Source organism: Ranitomeya imitator, chromosome 3 (genome assembly GCF_032444005.1).
Source record: "Ranitomeya imitator isolate aRanImi1 chromosome 3, aRanImi1.pri, whole genome shotgun sequence".
Taxonomy (NCBI): Eukaryota; Metazoa; Chordata; class Amphibia; order Anura; family Dendrobatidae; genus Ranitomeya; species Ranitomeya imitator.
The window spans coordinates 95,165,288-95,180,798 of NC_091284.1; the positions used below are offsets into that span (position 1 = coordinate 95,165,288).

The 15,511-nt window shown below is 42.3% G+C and overlaps 1 protein-coding gene across 2 annotated transcripts in view; it reads left to right on the top strand.

Annotated features, from left to right (window-relative positions):
* The window catches only part of CORO6 (coronin 6), a 113,298-nt gene extending 106,496 nt beyond the window's left edge, over positions 1 to 6,802 (top strand). Inside the window, exons 9-11 of one of the 2 annotated variants that reach the window (XM_069761168.1) lie at positions 3,360 to 3,417; positions 5,200 to 5,430; positions 5,729 to 6,802. In XM_069761168.1, the coding sequence (XP_069617269.1) occupies positions 3,360 to 3,417; positions 5,200 to 5,430; positions 5,729 to 5,851 (412 nt within the window). In that variant the 3' untranslated portion in view covers positions 5,852 to 6,802. The remainder of the gene's footprint in view (positions 1 to 3,359; positions 3,418 to 5,199; positions 5,431 to 5,728) is intronic. The other variant, XM_069761167.1, reaches the window with a different exon arrangement.
* The last annotated feature ends 8,709 nt before the right edge of the window (positions 6,803 to 15,511 follow it).

The following is a 15,511-nucleotide window of genomic DNA, read 5'->3' on the forward strand; positions in this document are numbered from 1 at the left end:
CCCTCCAGATTTTCACCCAAATGACTGGAGGCAGACTCCGGTCGTTGCCAGCAAAATGGGCAGCTGCCTACTCTGGTTTCGTCAAGTCTGGCTCACCTTCATACACGACAGATGGGTAAGAGAGCTGGTGTCCTCAGGGCACAAGATAGAATTTATCAGCTGCCCCCCGAGTCGATTTTTTTTTTCTGTCTCGTTTTCCCAGTTCAGAATTTCGGTCACGGGCCTTATTCAAGGGTGTCAAGTCTCTTTGACTCAGTGAAGTCATCAGCCCCGTACTGGAGGACAAGAAGTTTCAAGGCTCCTATTCCAACCTGTTCATAGTCCCCTAAAAGGACAGAGCGGTAAGGCCCATTCTGGATCTGAAGCTTCTGAACAGGTGTGTCAGCATTCGTCATTTCCGAATGGAATCTCTCCGCTCGGTCATTACTGCCATGGAAAAGGGAGAATATTTGGCATCTATAGATATCCAAGACACCTATCTTCACATCCCCATATTCCCCCCGCATCAGAGGTTTCTTCGTTTTGCCATCAGCAATTTCCAGTTCACAGCCTTACCTTTCGGGCTGGCCTCTGCCCCCAGGTTGTACTCAAAGGTCATGGCCGCCATGGTGTCCATCCTGCATTCCCGGGGTATAGTCATCTTGCCATATTTAGAAGACATCCTGGTCAATGGTCCATTTTTTCGGGCCTGCGAGGAAAGTGTCAGCATCACGCTAGATACCCTTGCTCGCCCGGGATGGCTGGTGAATTTAAGAAAGTCGTCTCCTGTGCCATCTCAGAGGATCTCCTTTCTGGGGATGATCTTCGATACCTCCCAAGGGCTCACAATACATCCCCAGGACAAGGTCCTAGCACTCTGGCAGGAGGTGTGGGTCCTTTGCCAGCCAGTCCCTCATACCATCCGGTTTTGCATGAGAGTCTTAGGAAGGATGGTGGCAGCAGCGATAGAGGCAGTTCCATTTGCGCAACTCCATTTTCGTCCCCTACAGCATGCCCTCTTGGCTGCTTGGGACAGGAACCCATTCTCTCTCAATCTCCAGTGCTGTCTGTCCACTCAGGTCAGACAGGCGCTTACATGGTGGACAATGAGTTCCTCCCTTCAACAGGGGAACTTTTCCCCCCTGTCCAATGGCTAGTGCTCAGGGCGGATGCCAGTCTCCTCGGATGGGAAGCGGTGTTTCACTAACATACAGCCCAGGGACGCTGGTCTTCGTGGGAGTCAGCCCTCCCGATCAACCCTCTGGAGATTCAGGCTATTCGGCTGGCTCTACAGCACTTTCATTATCTTCTGGCAGGACGCCCATCCCCTATCCAATTGGACAATGCCATGGCCATGGCGTACATAAATCATCAGGGGGGTACCTGATGGGCCAAGAAGTACCACTCAAATCTCGGCAGTCCACATTCCGGGCAAGGAGAACAGGGCGGCGAATTTCCTCAGCTGACAGGGTCTGGCGTCCGGGGAGTGGTCACTTCACCACAATGTTTTTCAACAGATTTGCCAACGCTGGGGACCCCGAACGTGTACCTGATCGCCTCCAGGGTTAACACCAAGGTGCCCAGGTTTGTCGCCCAATACCGGGATCCACAGGCAATCGCCGTAGATGCGTTAGTCCTACTTTGGAACCAGTTTCACCTCCCATACCTGTTTCCTCCGCTACCACTGCTCCCAAGGGTCATCAAAAAGATCAAGATGGAGCAGGTTCCAGCAATTCTAGTCGCTCCAGATTGGACTCGGCGGTCTTGGTTCATAGACCTAGTACAGCTGCTCACCGAGACTCCCTGGCGGTTGCCAGAGTGCGTGGACCTTCTCTCCCAGGGCCCGATCTACCATCAGAGCTCAGGGGCCCTGTGTTTAATGACCTGGCCGTTGAAACTTTTTTCTAACCCAGGCCGGATTCTTCCAGAAGGTGGCTGCTACTATGATTAGCGCCCGGAAGCCCGCCTCAGCAAACATCTACCATCACACCTGGAAGGTCTTCTTTGCATGGTGCAGAGAGCGCGGTTATTCCCCACTTCGTTTCTCTATCCCTAACATTTTAGCATTCTTCCAAGCAGGCCTAGATTCGGGTTTAGCACCAAATACCCTCAAAGGACAGATATCAGCCTTGTCTGTCCTTTTTCAGCACAAAATCGCTACCAATTTATAGGTGAAGACCTTCATACAAGGCGTTTATCACATGGTACCGCCTTACAAGGCCCCCCTGGACGCTTGGGACCTTAACCTGGTCCTAGGCGCCCTGTACGAATCTCCATTCAAACCTATTCAGGGCATTTCCTTGACATACCTTTCCTGGAAGGTAGTATTTCTAGTGGCCATAACTTCCATCAGGCGGGTCTCGGAGCTGGCGGCTCTATCCTGCTGAGCTCCGTTATTGGCTTTTTCATCAGGATAAGATGGTGTTTAGGCTAGCACCCCCTTTTTTGCCAAAGGTTGTTTCCTCGTTGCGCATGAACGAGGACATTGTCTTGCCTTCATTTTGCCCGGCGCCAATACACCGTGTGGAAAGGGCTCTCCAAGCGCTAGATCTAGTGAGAGCTCTCAGGAAATATGTGTCTCAGACGGCATCCTTTCGACAGACAGACACACTGTTCGTCCTTCCTGAGGGTCGCAGGGAGGGACTCGCGGCCTCAAAATCGACTATAGCCAGGTGGATACGTTTGACTATCCAGGAGTCCTACTACATCACAGGCACAGTCGTTTCGTTTGGGATCAGGGCACACACCACTCAGGCAGTTGGGCCTTCCTGGGCTCTTCGGCACCAGCGGAACAGGTTTGCAAGGCGGTGACCTGGTCCAGTCTACACACTTTCTCTAAAAACACTATAAGTCCATACAGAGGCTTCAGCGGATGCAAGTCTGGGTAGGAGAATTCTCCAGACAGCATTAGCTCATCTGTAGGCAATGGGTGCTTAAGGCTTATACCGTGGAGCCGATTTCCCAGCCAAGGAAAGCTTTAGGACATCCCACAGTCCTGTTTCCCCCAGTGAGAAGTATGGATTTTTGTGTTACTCACCGTAAAATTCTTTTCTCCGAGACGCTCATTGGGGGACACAGCACCCACCCTATTAGCCAGATGGCTTCTTCTTTATTATTCTGTGTTTTGTTTCTAGACATGTTGCATCTGTGTTAAAGCTGAGTTATATTTTTGTTGTTCTCCTACTGCTTTTCTGCACCAAACTGGATTAGTGTCAGGGTGTATACAGCGGAGGAGGAGCTAACTTTTTTATGTTTACTTGGTGTCAGCCTCCTGGCGGCAGTAGCATACACCCACAGTCTTGTGTCCTCCAATGAGAAAAGGATTTTATGGTGAGTAACATAAAAATCCATATTTTAATCAACATATCTCTGTTTTACAGGTTTTACAAACTGCACGAGAGGAAATGTGAACCCATTGTTATGACAGTTCCAAGAAAGGTGAAGTACATGGACTCTTATAACCTGCACTTTTATTCACATGCCCATCATAACTTAATTCCATCTATTGATATGGCTGATATACAATAAACTGAGACTTACAGGCAATGATCTATGGAGAAAAAGTATGCAAATTATTTCCCCTCAAGAAAGGAGATAGTTGTCTATGGTCACCTTTGGATGTAGCAATCCTACATGTCAATGTCTGAAACTTCAACCAGCCTTGCAAAATTATTAGTACCGGTAATTGCCAGAAAAATCATCTGTATGGACGTTTTACCTTCAGAAAGAAGCAAATTTACATATTATATGCCAAGGTAACATTACCTGTAACACTCTATACTTTAGCACAATCTCCTTAATAATAGCCTGTTCCCCCCAGAGCTGTGTTAAAGGGAACCTGTCACCCCCGCAGGCGTTTGTAACTAAAAGAGCCACCTTGTGCAGCACAAATGCTGCATTCTGACAAGGTGGCTCTTTTAGTTATGATGCTTGCACACGCTGAAATAAACGTTTATAAAATGCGCCCCTCATACCCTGAAATCGCCAGGGAGGCAGGTCTTTCCTTCCTAAGCCAGATGCCTCCCAGCCGTCACTCCGGGCCTGTGCGCGCCCGGTGCCGCCTCCTCTTGCTTCATTATCGTCCCCGGCGCCTGCGTTGTAAGTACGAAGGGCAGCGCAACTGCGCATGCCCGAAAAAAAACTTAATGCGCATGCGCCGGGGATGATAATGAAGCTAGAGGAGGCAGCGCCCGCTGCGCATGGGCCCGGAGTGACGGCTAGGAGGGGTCTGGCTTAGGAAGGAAAGACCTGCCTCCCTGGCGATTTCAGAGTATGAGGGGGCACATTTTATAAGCGTTTATTTCAGCGTGTGCAGGGAGCATAACTAAAAGAGCCACCTTGTCAGAATGCAGCATTTGTGCTGCACAAGGTGGCTCTTTTAGTTACAAACACCTGAGGGGGGTGACAGGTTCCCTTTAACGACATCTCATCTAATCATCCAGTACTCTGGTCTGTATGATATGCAAATGCTCAGAATAATCTGTCTACAGATAGGTTGAGTAACAGAGAAAATTAATATAAAATTATTTTATTACATTTCCATAATCGAGTAAAAGTTCACCCAAATTGGAGGTTTACTTTAAGATAAATGCCAACTTGTTCACCAGACAATATTACTGTATGCACACATATGAAGTGCATGGAGTGTGGGGGCTACTTTTGAGAGACAGGATCAGGTAGTGAGGAATAATATAGGGGGGAATAAAGAGTTAGATTAGCTAATGTGACTGTACTGCTAATAATATGGGTTTTTTAGAACATGCTTTATACTGTGGAAACTGGAAATTTGCCTAAGGGTAGCCATTCCACAGAACTGGTGCAGATTGAGAAAAGTCTTGAAGTTAAGAATGGGACATTTTGGCAATCATTGGTGGAACAGAGCATGTGGGTAAGGTGGTAGACAGATGAGGAGATGTATAAAGTGCAGCATGGTAAAGAGTTTTGTAGATGATTAGTTTAAATTATATTATAAAGTGGAGGGGTAACCAGTGCAAAGACTGGAACTGGGTAGGTATTGGAGTTGTGGCTGGACAGAAATATGAGCCTGACTGCTGCATGGAGAATGGATTGAATAGGGAAGAGTTTAATAGGAAGACCGATTAGTTGTGAGTTACAATAATTAAGACAAAACATCCTACAATTATCACATTTACCTCCACAATCTGAAGACATATGAGGCTTGAGTAACTACACTAAGACTGGTGGTTTTCTTTCTTACAGTCAGACCTTTTCCAGGATGATCTGTATCCAGACACGCCTGGACCTGAGCCAGCTATTGAAGCAGATGAATGGTTTGCAGGACAGAATGCTGACCCAATATTGGTATCACTCAGGGAGGGATATGTTCCTGTGAAGAACAGGGAACTTAAAGTCACCAAGAAAAACATTCTGGACAATAAACCACCCACTGGGCCACGTAGAAGTTACTCTTCTTGTGAAACCGGCTTCTCAGTAAGTACTTTTCTTCACTAGTCTAAATATGACACTATGCCTAACAGCATGGGGTGCAGAGATTCAAACATTCACACATGGATCCTCTGCCACATAAAACCACACCACTATAATAAATGGCACATAGAAGATGGAGGGTCCTGTTACAGATTATTCATTTGAACCTGGGAGCTTTAATTTACATTTTTAATCATTGATCAGAATTTTAGGACCAGATTTTCTTTTAAATATTGGTCTTCAATGCTCTTTGGGACTAATATCTTCTAAATATGTATTTATTTCTGTTTTTCTTCACTAGAGAGTCTCTCTAGAAGATCTTCTAGAAGAAATCAAGTACCTGCGAGCCACCGTTGAGTCTCAAGAGAAGCGCATCTCAAGTTTAGAAAACCTACTGCAAGAAATTGCTAATGGCACTGACTGAGCCGAACTGTGAAATTTTGCCATCCGGCCGAGAATGCACTTCAACAATAACATGCCCTATTTTTTCCTTGCAAAGCAAACTTGATTATGTTTTGATGGAGCCAGTGCATGGACTCCAAACAGAAGGCCCTATGTGTATGCCTTTCATTGTCAGGGAAGTCTTTAGAGGCCTTCTTCCTTGGGGTTGGTTATGTCTTTTGGACAGGAAATGAAAACTTTTTTTGGGGGGGAGGGGAAGATCATTTATGGACGTTATTTTGCATCTACATAGAGAGAAGGCTATAGGCTGCTTTGACTGACAAGTGGGACACGTAGAAAACCGAATTACAAGATTATGACTGTGGTATGCCAAATTCCATAAATTGTGAAAATGGGGCAGGTCACCTTGGACAGAATTAGAAACATATCATTATCTCTTTCAAGTCATCTTCATGATAAAGATTATACTATAGATCAGGTACACAAAGGACTATGATTTTTTTTCAAGAAATATAAATATACTAAAACAGCTGTTATCTTTTTTTCATAGAATCTTTTTGATTTTTCATATACATAACTTGTTTAATTTCCCATAGACTATCTCGTACATAGATGTGCACAACAGAGGATGCCACTTTGTAGGCCAATCCAGGTGGCCCCATATAAAACATAATCCTGGCCACAAAGGTCCGGCAGAAGACAATCCATTTAAAGACGCTAGGTTCCACTATCACAATTTTCTTGGGACTATTCTTACATTTTTTTCAAAAAAAACTAATTAATTAAATTATTATAATTTAATAATGATATGACCTGTGTGCATAATGATATTAGTACAAAGTAAGGCGTAACATGAAGTGGACTTATGCACGGAAGACTTTCAGAAATTATTCCTCTTGTACAGTGGAGCTTGAAAGTTTGTGAAACCTTCAGAATGCTCCATATTTCGGAATAAATTTGACTTTAAACTACACCAGTTTTTCACACAAGTCCTAAAAGTAGATAAAGAGGATGAAATCAAACAGAGAAGCCAAAAATATTTGGCTTTGTAATTTTTTTTACTTGAGAAAAATACTCCAATATCACATATCTATGGGTGGCAAAAGTATGTGAGCCTTTGCTTTCTGTATCTGGTGTGACCCCGCTGAGCATCAATAACTGCATCCAAACATGTCAAGGTAACCGATGATTAGTCCTGTACATCGGCATAGAGGAATTTTAGCCCATTCCTCCCTACAAAATAACTTCAATGCTGTTGTATAGGTGAGTTTTCTCTCAGGAAGTGTTCAATTCAAGTCCTTCATCAACATTTCTATAGGATTAAGGTCAGGATATTGACTTGACTATTCAAAAACTTTAACTTTATTCTTCTTTAATCATTCTCTTGTAAAGTGACTTGTGTGCTTTGAGTCGTTGTCATGCTACAAGTTCTCTGTATATTCAGCCCATGAACAGATGTCCTGACATTTTCCTTTAACAATTTCCCAATAAAATTTATAATTTATTGTCCTACCAATGATGGCAAGCGGTCATGGCCCAGATACAGTAAAAAAAAAGTCCCAACAGTGATACTAACACCACCGTATTTGTATTTAACACGTCTTATCAGGTTTTTAAGCTGTAATGCACTCCGTTATTGATCAGTCTCATCCTAACAGTGGAATAATGAACATTAACATTAGCTTACATGAGAGAAACCTGTAGTTGCTTAGAGGTTACCTTGGGTTCCTTTGTGAACTTGCAGGCTATTATTTGCCTTGATCTTTGAGTGATCTTTATTGGTTGGCCATACCTGGGGAGGGTAATAATGGTCTTTGAATTTCCTGCATTTGTACACAATCTGTCTGACTGTGAAATGGTGGACAAAATGCAATAGCAACAGCCGACAGCACTTCAGATATCAGAATGCACGTACAGAATCCATAGGACCCAATAGGAAAAATGTATACCAGAAAATCAAGAAGAACAGCATCCAATCCGGGTGAAAAAACAAAAATACCTCTTTATTTTGCCATAATGCAATGTTTCGACGAATTGTAGGTCTTTTTCAAGCATGCCTGAAAAAGACCTACAATTGGTCGAAACGTTGCATTATGGCAAAATAAAGAGGTATTTTTGTTTTTTTCACTCGGATTGGGTGCTGTTCTTCTTGATTTTCTGTGAAATGGTGGCGTTCAAACGCTTTACAAATAGTTTTGTAACCTTTTCCAGCCCGATGAACATCAATAACTCTCCTTCTGAGGTCCTCAGAAATCTCCTTTGTTCATGCCATGATACACTTCCACAAACTTGTTGTGAAGATCAGAGTTTGATAGATTCCTGTTTGTTCAATAAAACGGGTCACCCATTCAAACCTGTCTGTCATTCCAATAATTAAAACACCAGACTCTAAATTTACCTTTATCTGCTGATCCTTAAAGTTTACATACTTTTGCAACTCACAGAAATCTGATTTAGTTTTAGGTCAAAGTTATTTAGAAATTTGAAAAAATTTTGAATGGTTCACAAACATTCTACACTAATCTGATACAATATGTCGGAAACCTACTGCGAACACAGCTTATAGGCAGATTCTCATTCATTGAACAGAATGGCTACCTCTGCTGTGAAGCACTTTATAGTGTTTAATAGTAATATATAATATATGGATTAAATGATTATAAACTGGTTACAACAGAGTCAGAGTTTATTAAAATTACACAGCTTCCTTTATACAATGATGCATAGGCTCCTTACAAGCTATAGAGAGGTACACTGCCATTAAGTTCCTGACTTTGGCGATTAAAGGGAAACATCTCTCCTTGTGGAGAGTGACATAACTGACATGCCAGTGCAAGGAGACGTATAGGCCATGCATTGTTTTTCTGGGAAATTAAATGTGTAAATTGCCTCTTCAGAGAGGAAGAGGACTTGAGCTCCAGTGCCACCTGTTGCTACTCCTATGTCCAATAGGTGACACTACAGTTCAAGTCCTCTTCCTCTCTGAAGTGGCAATTTACAGTTTTAATTTCACTGATTAGAATTACATGGCCTATAAGTCTCCTTACAGTGGATTGTGAGGTATGTCACTCTCCTCAAGAAGAGACATTACCCCATACACCCCAATCAGAGGCCAAAACAGATCTTATGCTTTGCACCGGTGACAACACTCCAAAACCCGTGTCTGCAAATTGAGATTCTGGTTTTGCTTTTATCCTATGTCATCTGACAAGGCTTGTTAAAGGGTCGATATTGACTTTAAGGATTTCTACTTCCAAAAGGTGGCACTAGAATAGGCAATTCATATATTGGCTTTGGGGATGTAAGTCCGCGCCAGAGTTACAGAATATATATAAAAATCAGTGTGCGTCACAACTTTCCTGGGGCCATAGCATTTGCTGTCCTCTTACCTTTAGCTCTTATGCGTTTCTCTATGGCAGATGCCTATGGTGGTTCATCCGGCCGTTAACTAATATAGCTGCTTACCTACTCACTGTTTGTGAATGCATCCCAAGATAATATCCAATCATCAACTAAAATATAATCTATTGTGTGTATGGGGAAGAGTATATGTAGTAAGACCAAATAGTGAAAGTACAGAAGCAGGGAGAAATAAATAGTACATATAACATTTTTCAGCCTCCAAACATTTTGCTGCCTTAGGCATATGCCAAGTTTGTCTAAATGGTAAATCCATTCTTGTGCTCTACACTATATTCTCATATTTTGTGTATCACTGTCGATCTGTGATGTCTAGGATAAAGTGCTGCCTTCATGGGCTTACAGATAAAAAATATTGCCTTCATGCCCATAAAGCTCTTTTAGCATACCTCATAGAATTAATATTTATTGCACTCCACTAATGTCCAATATAGGTGTTTTTTGGGGGGGCGGGAGGCATATAAATAAAATGTTTGTTGCATCTTTTTTTTAAAAAAAAGACTTTCTAAAATATTTTGTGTTGTGTGAGCCATATATCAGCAGCAAAAATAATCATGTTTTTTTTATATGGACAGTAGTCCACCCGCACTACAAGAACGTAAGATTCTTAGCAGACATTAGATCAAAGTGTGTGAGCCAATCTGCCAACAACGGGGTGTTCTCTTTTCGATCGGACCTTATGTAAAAGATACTCACCTCACCTTTTGCATAGGCCTGCTTTCTCCAGCAGTCCTTTGGAGAATTAATGCAGCATTGGTCAGGCATGTGCACTGCTGCCCCATTCAAAGGGGGAATATTTTGGCTCTCAGCAGTCAGACCACCACTGATCCAGGACGTGTCACCTATCCCGTGGATAGGTGAAAACTTAATATTACCGGAATTCTCCTGTAATATACATTTTAGGGTCTGAATTACAATTGCAGTACTCAGTCACCCCATGGTTCTACCAAAAGAAATTTGGATCATCATAGGATTATTTGGTAGTTTGAGTTTATTCAGTGAAACCGAGGGATGGGATGTGGTGGCCATATATCTGCTTTGGAAAAATAGTATATTTTCTATTAAAGGGGCTGCTCCATCTCAGATATTTATGGCATATCCAAATGCATTTAACACCCTTTAGAACAGGGCCTTAATGTGCACTGTCCGGAATGGAGAGGTGCCCATTCATGCACCTCAATTATTATTTTTGTAGAAGATCAGATACAAATAAAGAAAAATACTGAAGTTTCATAAGTGTGACACATTCTTAACAGTATTGTATTAACGGGATCAGAAGTGTATGACCTCGGGTGCAAAGCAAACAATTACAATTTATATTAGCGATGAGGCACATCTGTTCCAAAATTCCACAACACAAACTACATACATTATTACATAGATCTTTTAGACCTAATGAGCCTGATCTACTTACTTTGAAAATCCATTTCAGAATGGTTGTATAATCCCTTATGAAATTTTAAACTTAATCACTGCCCTTCTATTCTGACAGACAGCTCTTCAGGGTCTCTCCTTCCTGTGGCTGAGATCTCACACTGCTCAGTACGGGCTGCAGATGTCAGTCAGGTTGGGTGGCCAGAGACTAAATACATTTAAATATATTTAGACTCATGAGCTTACTCACACTTTAACTGGGCTCAGGATTAAAAATCCACCTTGACATACAGTACAGACCAAAAGTTTGGACACACCTTCTCATTTAAAGATTTTTCTGTATTTTCATGACAATGAAAATTGTACATTCACACTGAAGGCATCAAAACTATGAATTAACACATGTGGAATTATATACTTGACAAAAAAGTGTGAAACAACTGAAATGATGTCTTATATTCTAGGTTCTTCAAAGTAGCTACCTTTTACTTTGATGACTGCTTTACACACTCTTGGCATTCTCTTGATGAGCTTCAAGAGGTAGTCACTGGGAATGGTCTTCCAACAATCTTGAAGGAGTTCCCAGAGATGCTTAGCACTTGTTGGCCCTTTTGCCTTCACTCTGCGGTCCAGCTCACCCCAAACCATCTCGATTGGGTTCAGGTCTGGTGACTGGAGGCCAGGTCATCTGACGTAGCACCCCATCACTCTCCTTCTTGGTCAAATAGCCCTTACACAGCCTGGAGGTGTGTTTGGGGTCATTGTCCTGTTGAAAAATAAATAATGGTCCAACTAAACGCAAACCGGATGGAATAGCATGCCGCTTGTTGTGAATTCTGTTGTCAAGCTCCCTCCTGTGGTCATGAATGGTACTTCGGCTGGTTCTGTCCATGGGGTTCCTCTGGTGGTTGTGAGTGGGGCTGCGGCTTCTGAGTTTCCTTCCACAGGTGACGAGGTTAATTCGTTAGCTGGCTGCTCTATTTAACTCCACTTAGATCATTGCTCCATGCCACCTGTCAATGTTCTAGTATTGGTCTAGTTCGCTCCTGGATCGTTCTTGTGACCTGTCTTCCCAGCAGAAGCTAAGTTCCTGCTTGTTTTCCTTTTGTTTGCTATTTTTCTGTCCAGCTTGCTATTTTGATTTTTGTCTTGCTTGCTGGAAGCTCTGGGAAGCAGAGGGAGCGCCTCCGCACCGTGAGTCGGTGCGGAGGGTCTTTTTGCGCCCTCTGCATGGTCTTTTTGTAGCTTTTTGTGCTGACCGCAAAGTTACCTTTCCTATCCTCTGACTGTTCAGTAAGTCGGGCCTCACTTTGCTAAATCTATTTCATCTCTGGGGGCTGCCTTTTCCTTTGGGGAATTTCTCTGAGGCAAGGTAGGCTTTATTTTTCCATCTTTAGGGCTAGCTAGTTCCTTAGGCTGTGATGAGTTGCATAGGGAGCGTTAGGAGCAATCCACGGCTATTTCTAGTGTGTGTGATAGGATTAGGGATTGCGGTCAGCAGAGTTCCCACGTCTCAGAGCTTGTTCTGTATTATTTGTAACTATCAGGTCATTCCGTGTGCTCTTAACCACCAGGTCCATTATGGTCCTAACCACCAGGTCATAACAGCCGCTGCAAGATGCTGTGGTAGCCATGCTTGTTCAGTATGCCTTCAATTTTGAATAAATCCCCAACAGTGTCACCAGCAAAGCACCCCCACACCATCACACCTTTTTGAATGTTTTCAAAATAGGAAATCATGTCATTGTCATTTTTAATTGAATATATTGGGACGGCCTTTTCTGAAAAATCCATACAATGAAAATTTCTAATTTGGCAAGTAATGGGTTGACAGTTGTTGTAGAAATGTGTCTGCTGCTAGAACTCTGTGTGGCATTGACCTGGTCTGTAATATGAGCTGTTGTTAACCTGCGATTTCTGAGGCTGGTGACTCAGATAAACTTATCCTCAGAAGCAGAGGTGACTCTTGGTCTTCCTTTCCTGGGGCGGTCCTCATGTGAGCCATTTTCTTTTTAGCGCTTGATGGTTTTTGCCACTGCACTTGGGGACACTTTCAAAGTTTTCCCAATTTTTCAGACTGACTGACCTTCATTTCTTAAAGTAATGATGGCCACTCATTTTTCTTTGCTTAGCTGCTTTTTTCTTGCCATAATACAAATTCTAACAGTCTATTCAGTAGGACTATCAGCTGTGTATCCACCAGACTTCTGCACAACACAACTGATGGTCCCAACCCCATTAAGGCTATGTTCACACTTTGCGGATTTTGCTGTGGATCCGCAGCGGATTTGACCGCTGCGGATCCGCAGCAGTTTCCCTTGAGTTTACATTACAATGTGAACCTATGGGAAACAAAAAACGCAGTGCACATGCTGCGGAAAAATACGCGCGGAAATGCTGCGGATTACATTCCGCAGCATGTCACTTCTTTTCTGCGGATTTTCACCTGCTCCAATAGGAAGATGCAGATGAAAATCCGCATTAGAAACCGCAGTAAAAACCGCGATAAATCCACAGTAAAAACCGCAACGGGTTTTCACTGCGGATTTTGGAATTCCGCTGCGGAAAAATCCGCAGTGGAATCCGCAAAGTGTGAACATAGCCTTATAAGGCAAGAAATCCCACTTATTAAACCTGACAGGGCACACCTGTGAATTGAAAGCCATTCCCGATTACTACCTCTTGAAGATCATCAAGAGAATGCCAGGAGTGTGCAAAGCAGTCATCAAAGCAAAAGGTGGCTAATTTGAAGAACCTAGAATATAAGACATAATTTCAGTTGTTTCACACTTTTTTGTTAAGTAAAAAAGTTCCACATGTGTTAATTCATAGTTTTGATGCCTTCAGTGTGAATGTACAATTTTCATAGTCGTGAAAATACAGAAAAATCTTTAAAAGGGAAGGTGTGTCCAGACATTTCGTCTGTAATGTATATTTTCAAAGTAAGCACACCAGCCGTTCAGGTCTAAAATATATTTAATAACGTTTGCAATTTGTATTGATAATTTTGCTGCTGGATTCACCTTAAAATTCACTTTTTGAATTTTGTGTTTAACATACTGTACTTTTTAACTTTTGTTTATCATACAGTTTTTAATTACCAGATTCTCTTTTTTCATTTCTACCCTTAGTAAGTTTTATGATTTTTAAACCATCCGGGCAGGACAACCCTTTAGAACTGTAAAATATTCTAATAACAAATTAATTTACCAGTCCTTTACCTCTAATGTAAACGAACCAACTACATAATGCAGTCATACCCTGGTTATTATTCAGATTTTCTTACACTGTATTATAAAGTGACGTTAGAAAATAGAATTGAATATCTTTTTGTTCGAACACTTTTGCAAATTCTTAATTACCAATCTCATGATTCTCTATGTATCATCTGTCAATAATGTAATCAACATGGCTGCTAGTGAATTTTCTACTTGTAAAGCATGTTCTGCTGTCAACCCAATGGCCAAGAATTAAAATAACAAGATTTTATTAGTGAAGCTACCCACGTCTCCGCAGTGATGTGAATGTACATGTACTATAGAGACGTTATACAATATAAGGACTGTGGAATTAAAGATGCAACTTATATAATTAATCATTTATTACAAAGACCTAAGAGGAGAAGATGATATAACAGATATATATATATATATATATATATATATATATTACTTTACTATATATATATATATATATATATATATATATATATATATATATCTATAGTGCAGTGCTTATAAAATACATAATATATTTCTACAGTATAGTACAAATGTATAAAAGTTTTAGGCAGGTATAGAAACAACATGCACAGAGCAATTCAGCAGAAAGATTGTTCAAGACATCTTGAGAACTGTCCACAGATCATCTGGGGATATAGGCTAGAGCATAACCTTATGTCTTTTCATGTTTCTCAACATCCTGGTTACCATTAATTCTAACCAAATCCCCAACTCCATTTGCTAAAATTCGGCCCCATACTTGCAAGGAACCTCCACCATGCTTCACTGTTCCCTGTAGACACTTATTGTACTGATCTCCAGCCCTTTTGCACACAAACGGTCTTCTGTTATTACAAGGTATTTCACATTTTGACCATCAGTCTAGAGCACCTGATGCCACTTTTCTGCGCCCAAGTTCTATGTTTTCGTGCATAGCTGAATCGCTTTGGCCTTGTTTCCATATTAAAGATATGGCATTTGGGCCACAATTCCTCAATAAAGATGACTTCTGGTCATATTTCTCTAAACAGTATATGAGGAGCCTCATTGTTTTCTGCCAGTTCTGAGCTGGTGACAATGCTGGATATCCATTTGGAGGGGAAGTAAGGGTGATGTGTCCTTCACCTGCTGTACTGTTTCCTTGGCTGACCACTTAGTCTATAGACCTCAACATTGCCCATTTCTTGCTGTCATCAATGCTGAGAAATAAAGGCAGATACTTATCCATCATGCAATACCATCAGGGAGGCATCTGAAAAGCTCTAAAATTATTCTGCAGCAGGCCAACAAACACAAACATACAGCCAACATCACTAAGAACTATCTTCAGCTTAAAGGGAACCTGTCACCCCGAAAATCGCGGGTGAGGTAAGCCCACCGGCATCAGGGGCTTATCTGCAGCATTTTGTAATGCTGTAGATAAGCCCCCGATGTTACCTGAAAAAGGAGAAAAAAGACGTTATATTATACTCACCCAGGGGCGGTCCCGCTGCTGGTCAGGTCGGATGGGCGTCTCCGGTCCGCTGCGGCGCCTCCTATCTTCATTACAAGACGTCCTCTTCTGATCTTCAGCCACGGCTCCGGCGCAGGCGTACTTTGCTCTGCCCTCTTGAGGGCAGATGATAGTACTGCAGTGCGCAGGCGCCGGAAAGGTCAGAGGCCCGGCG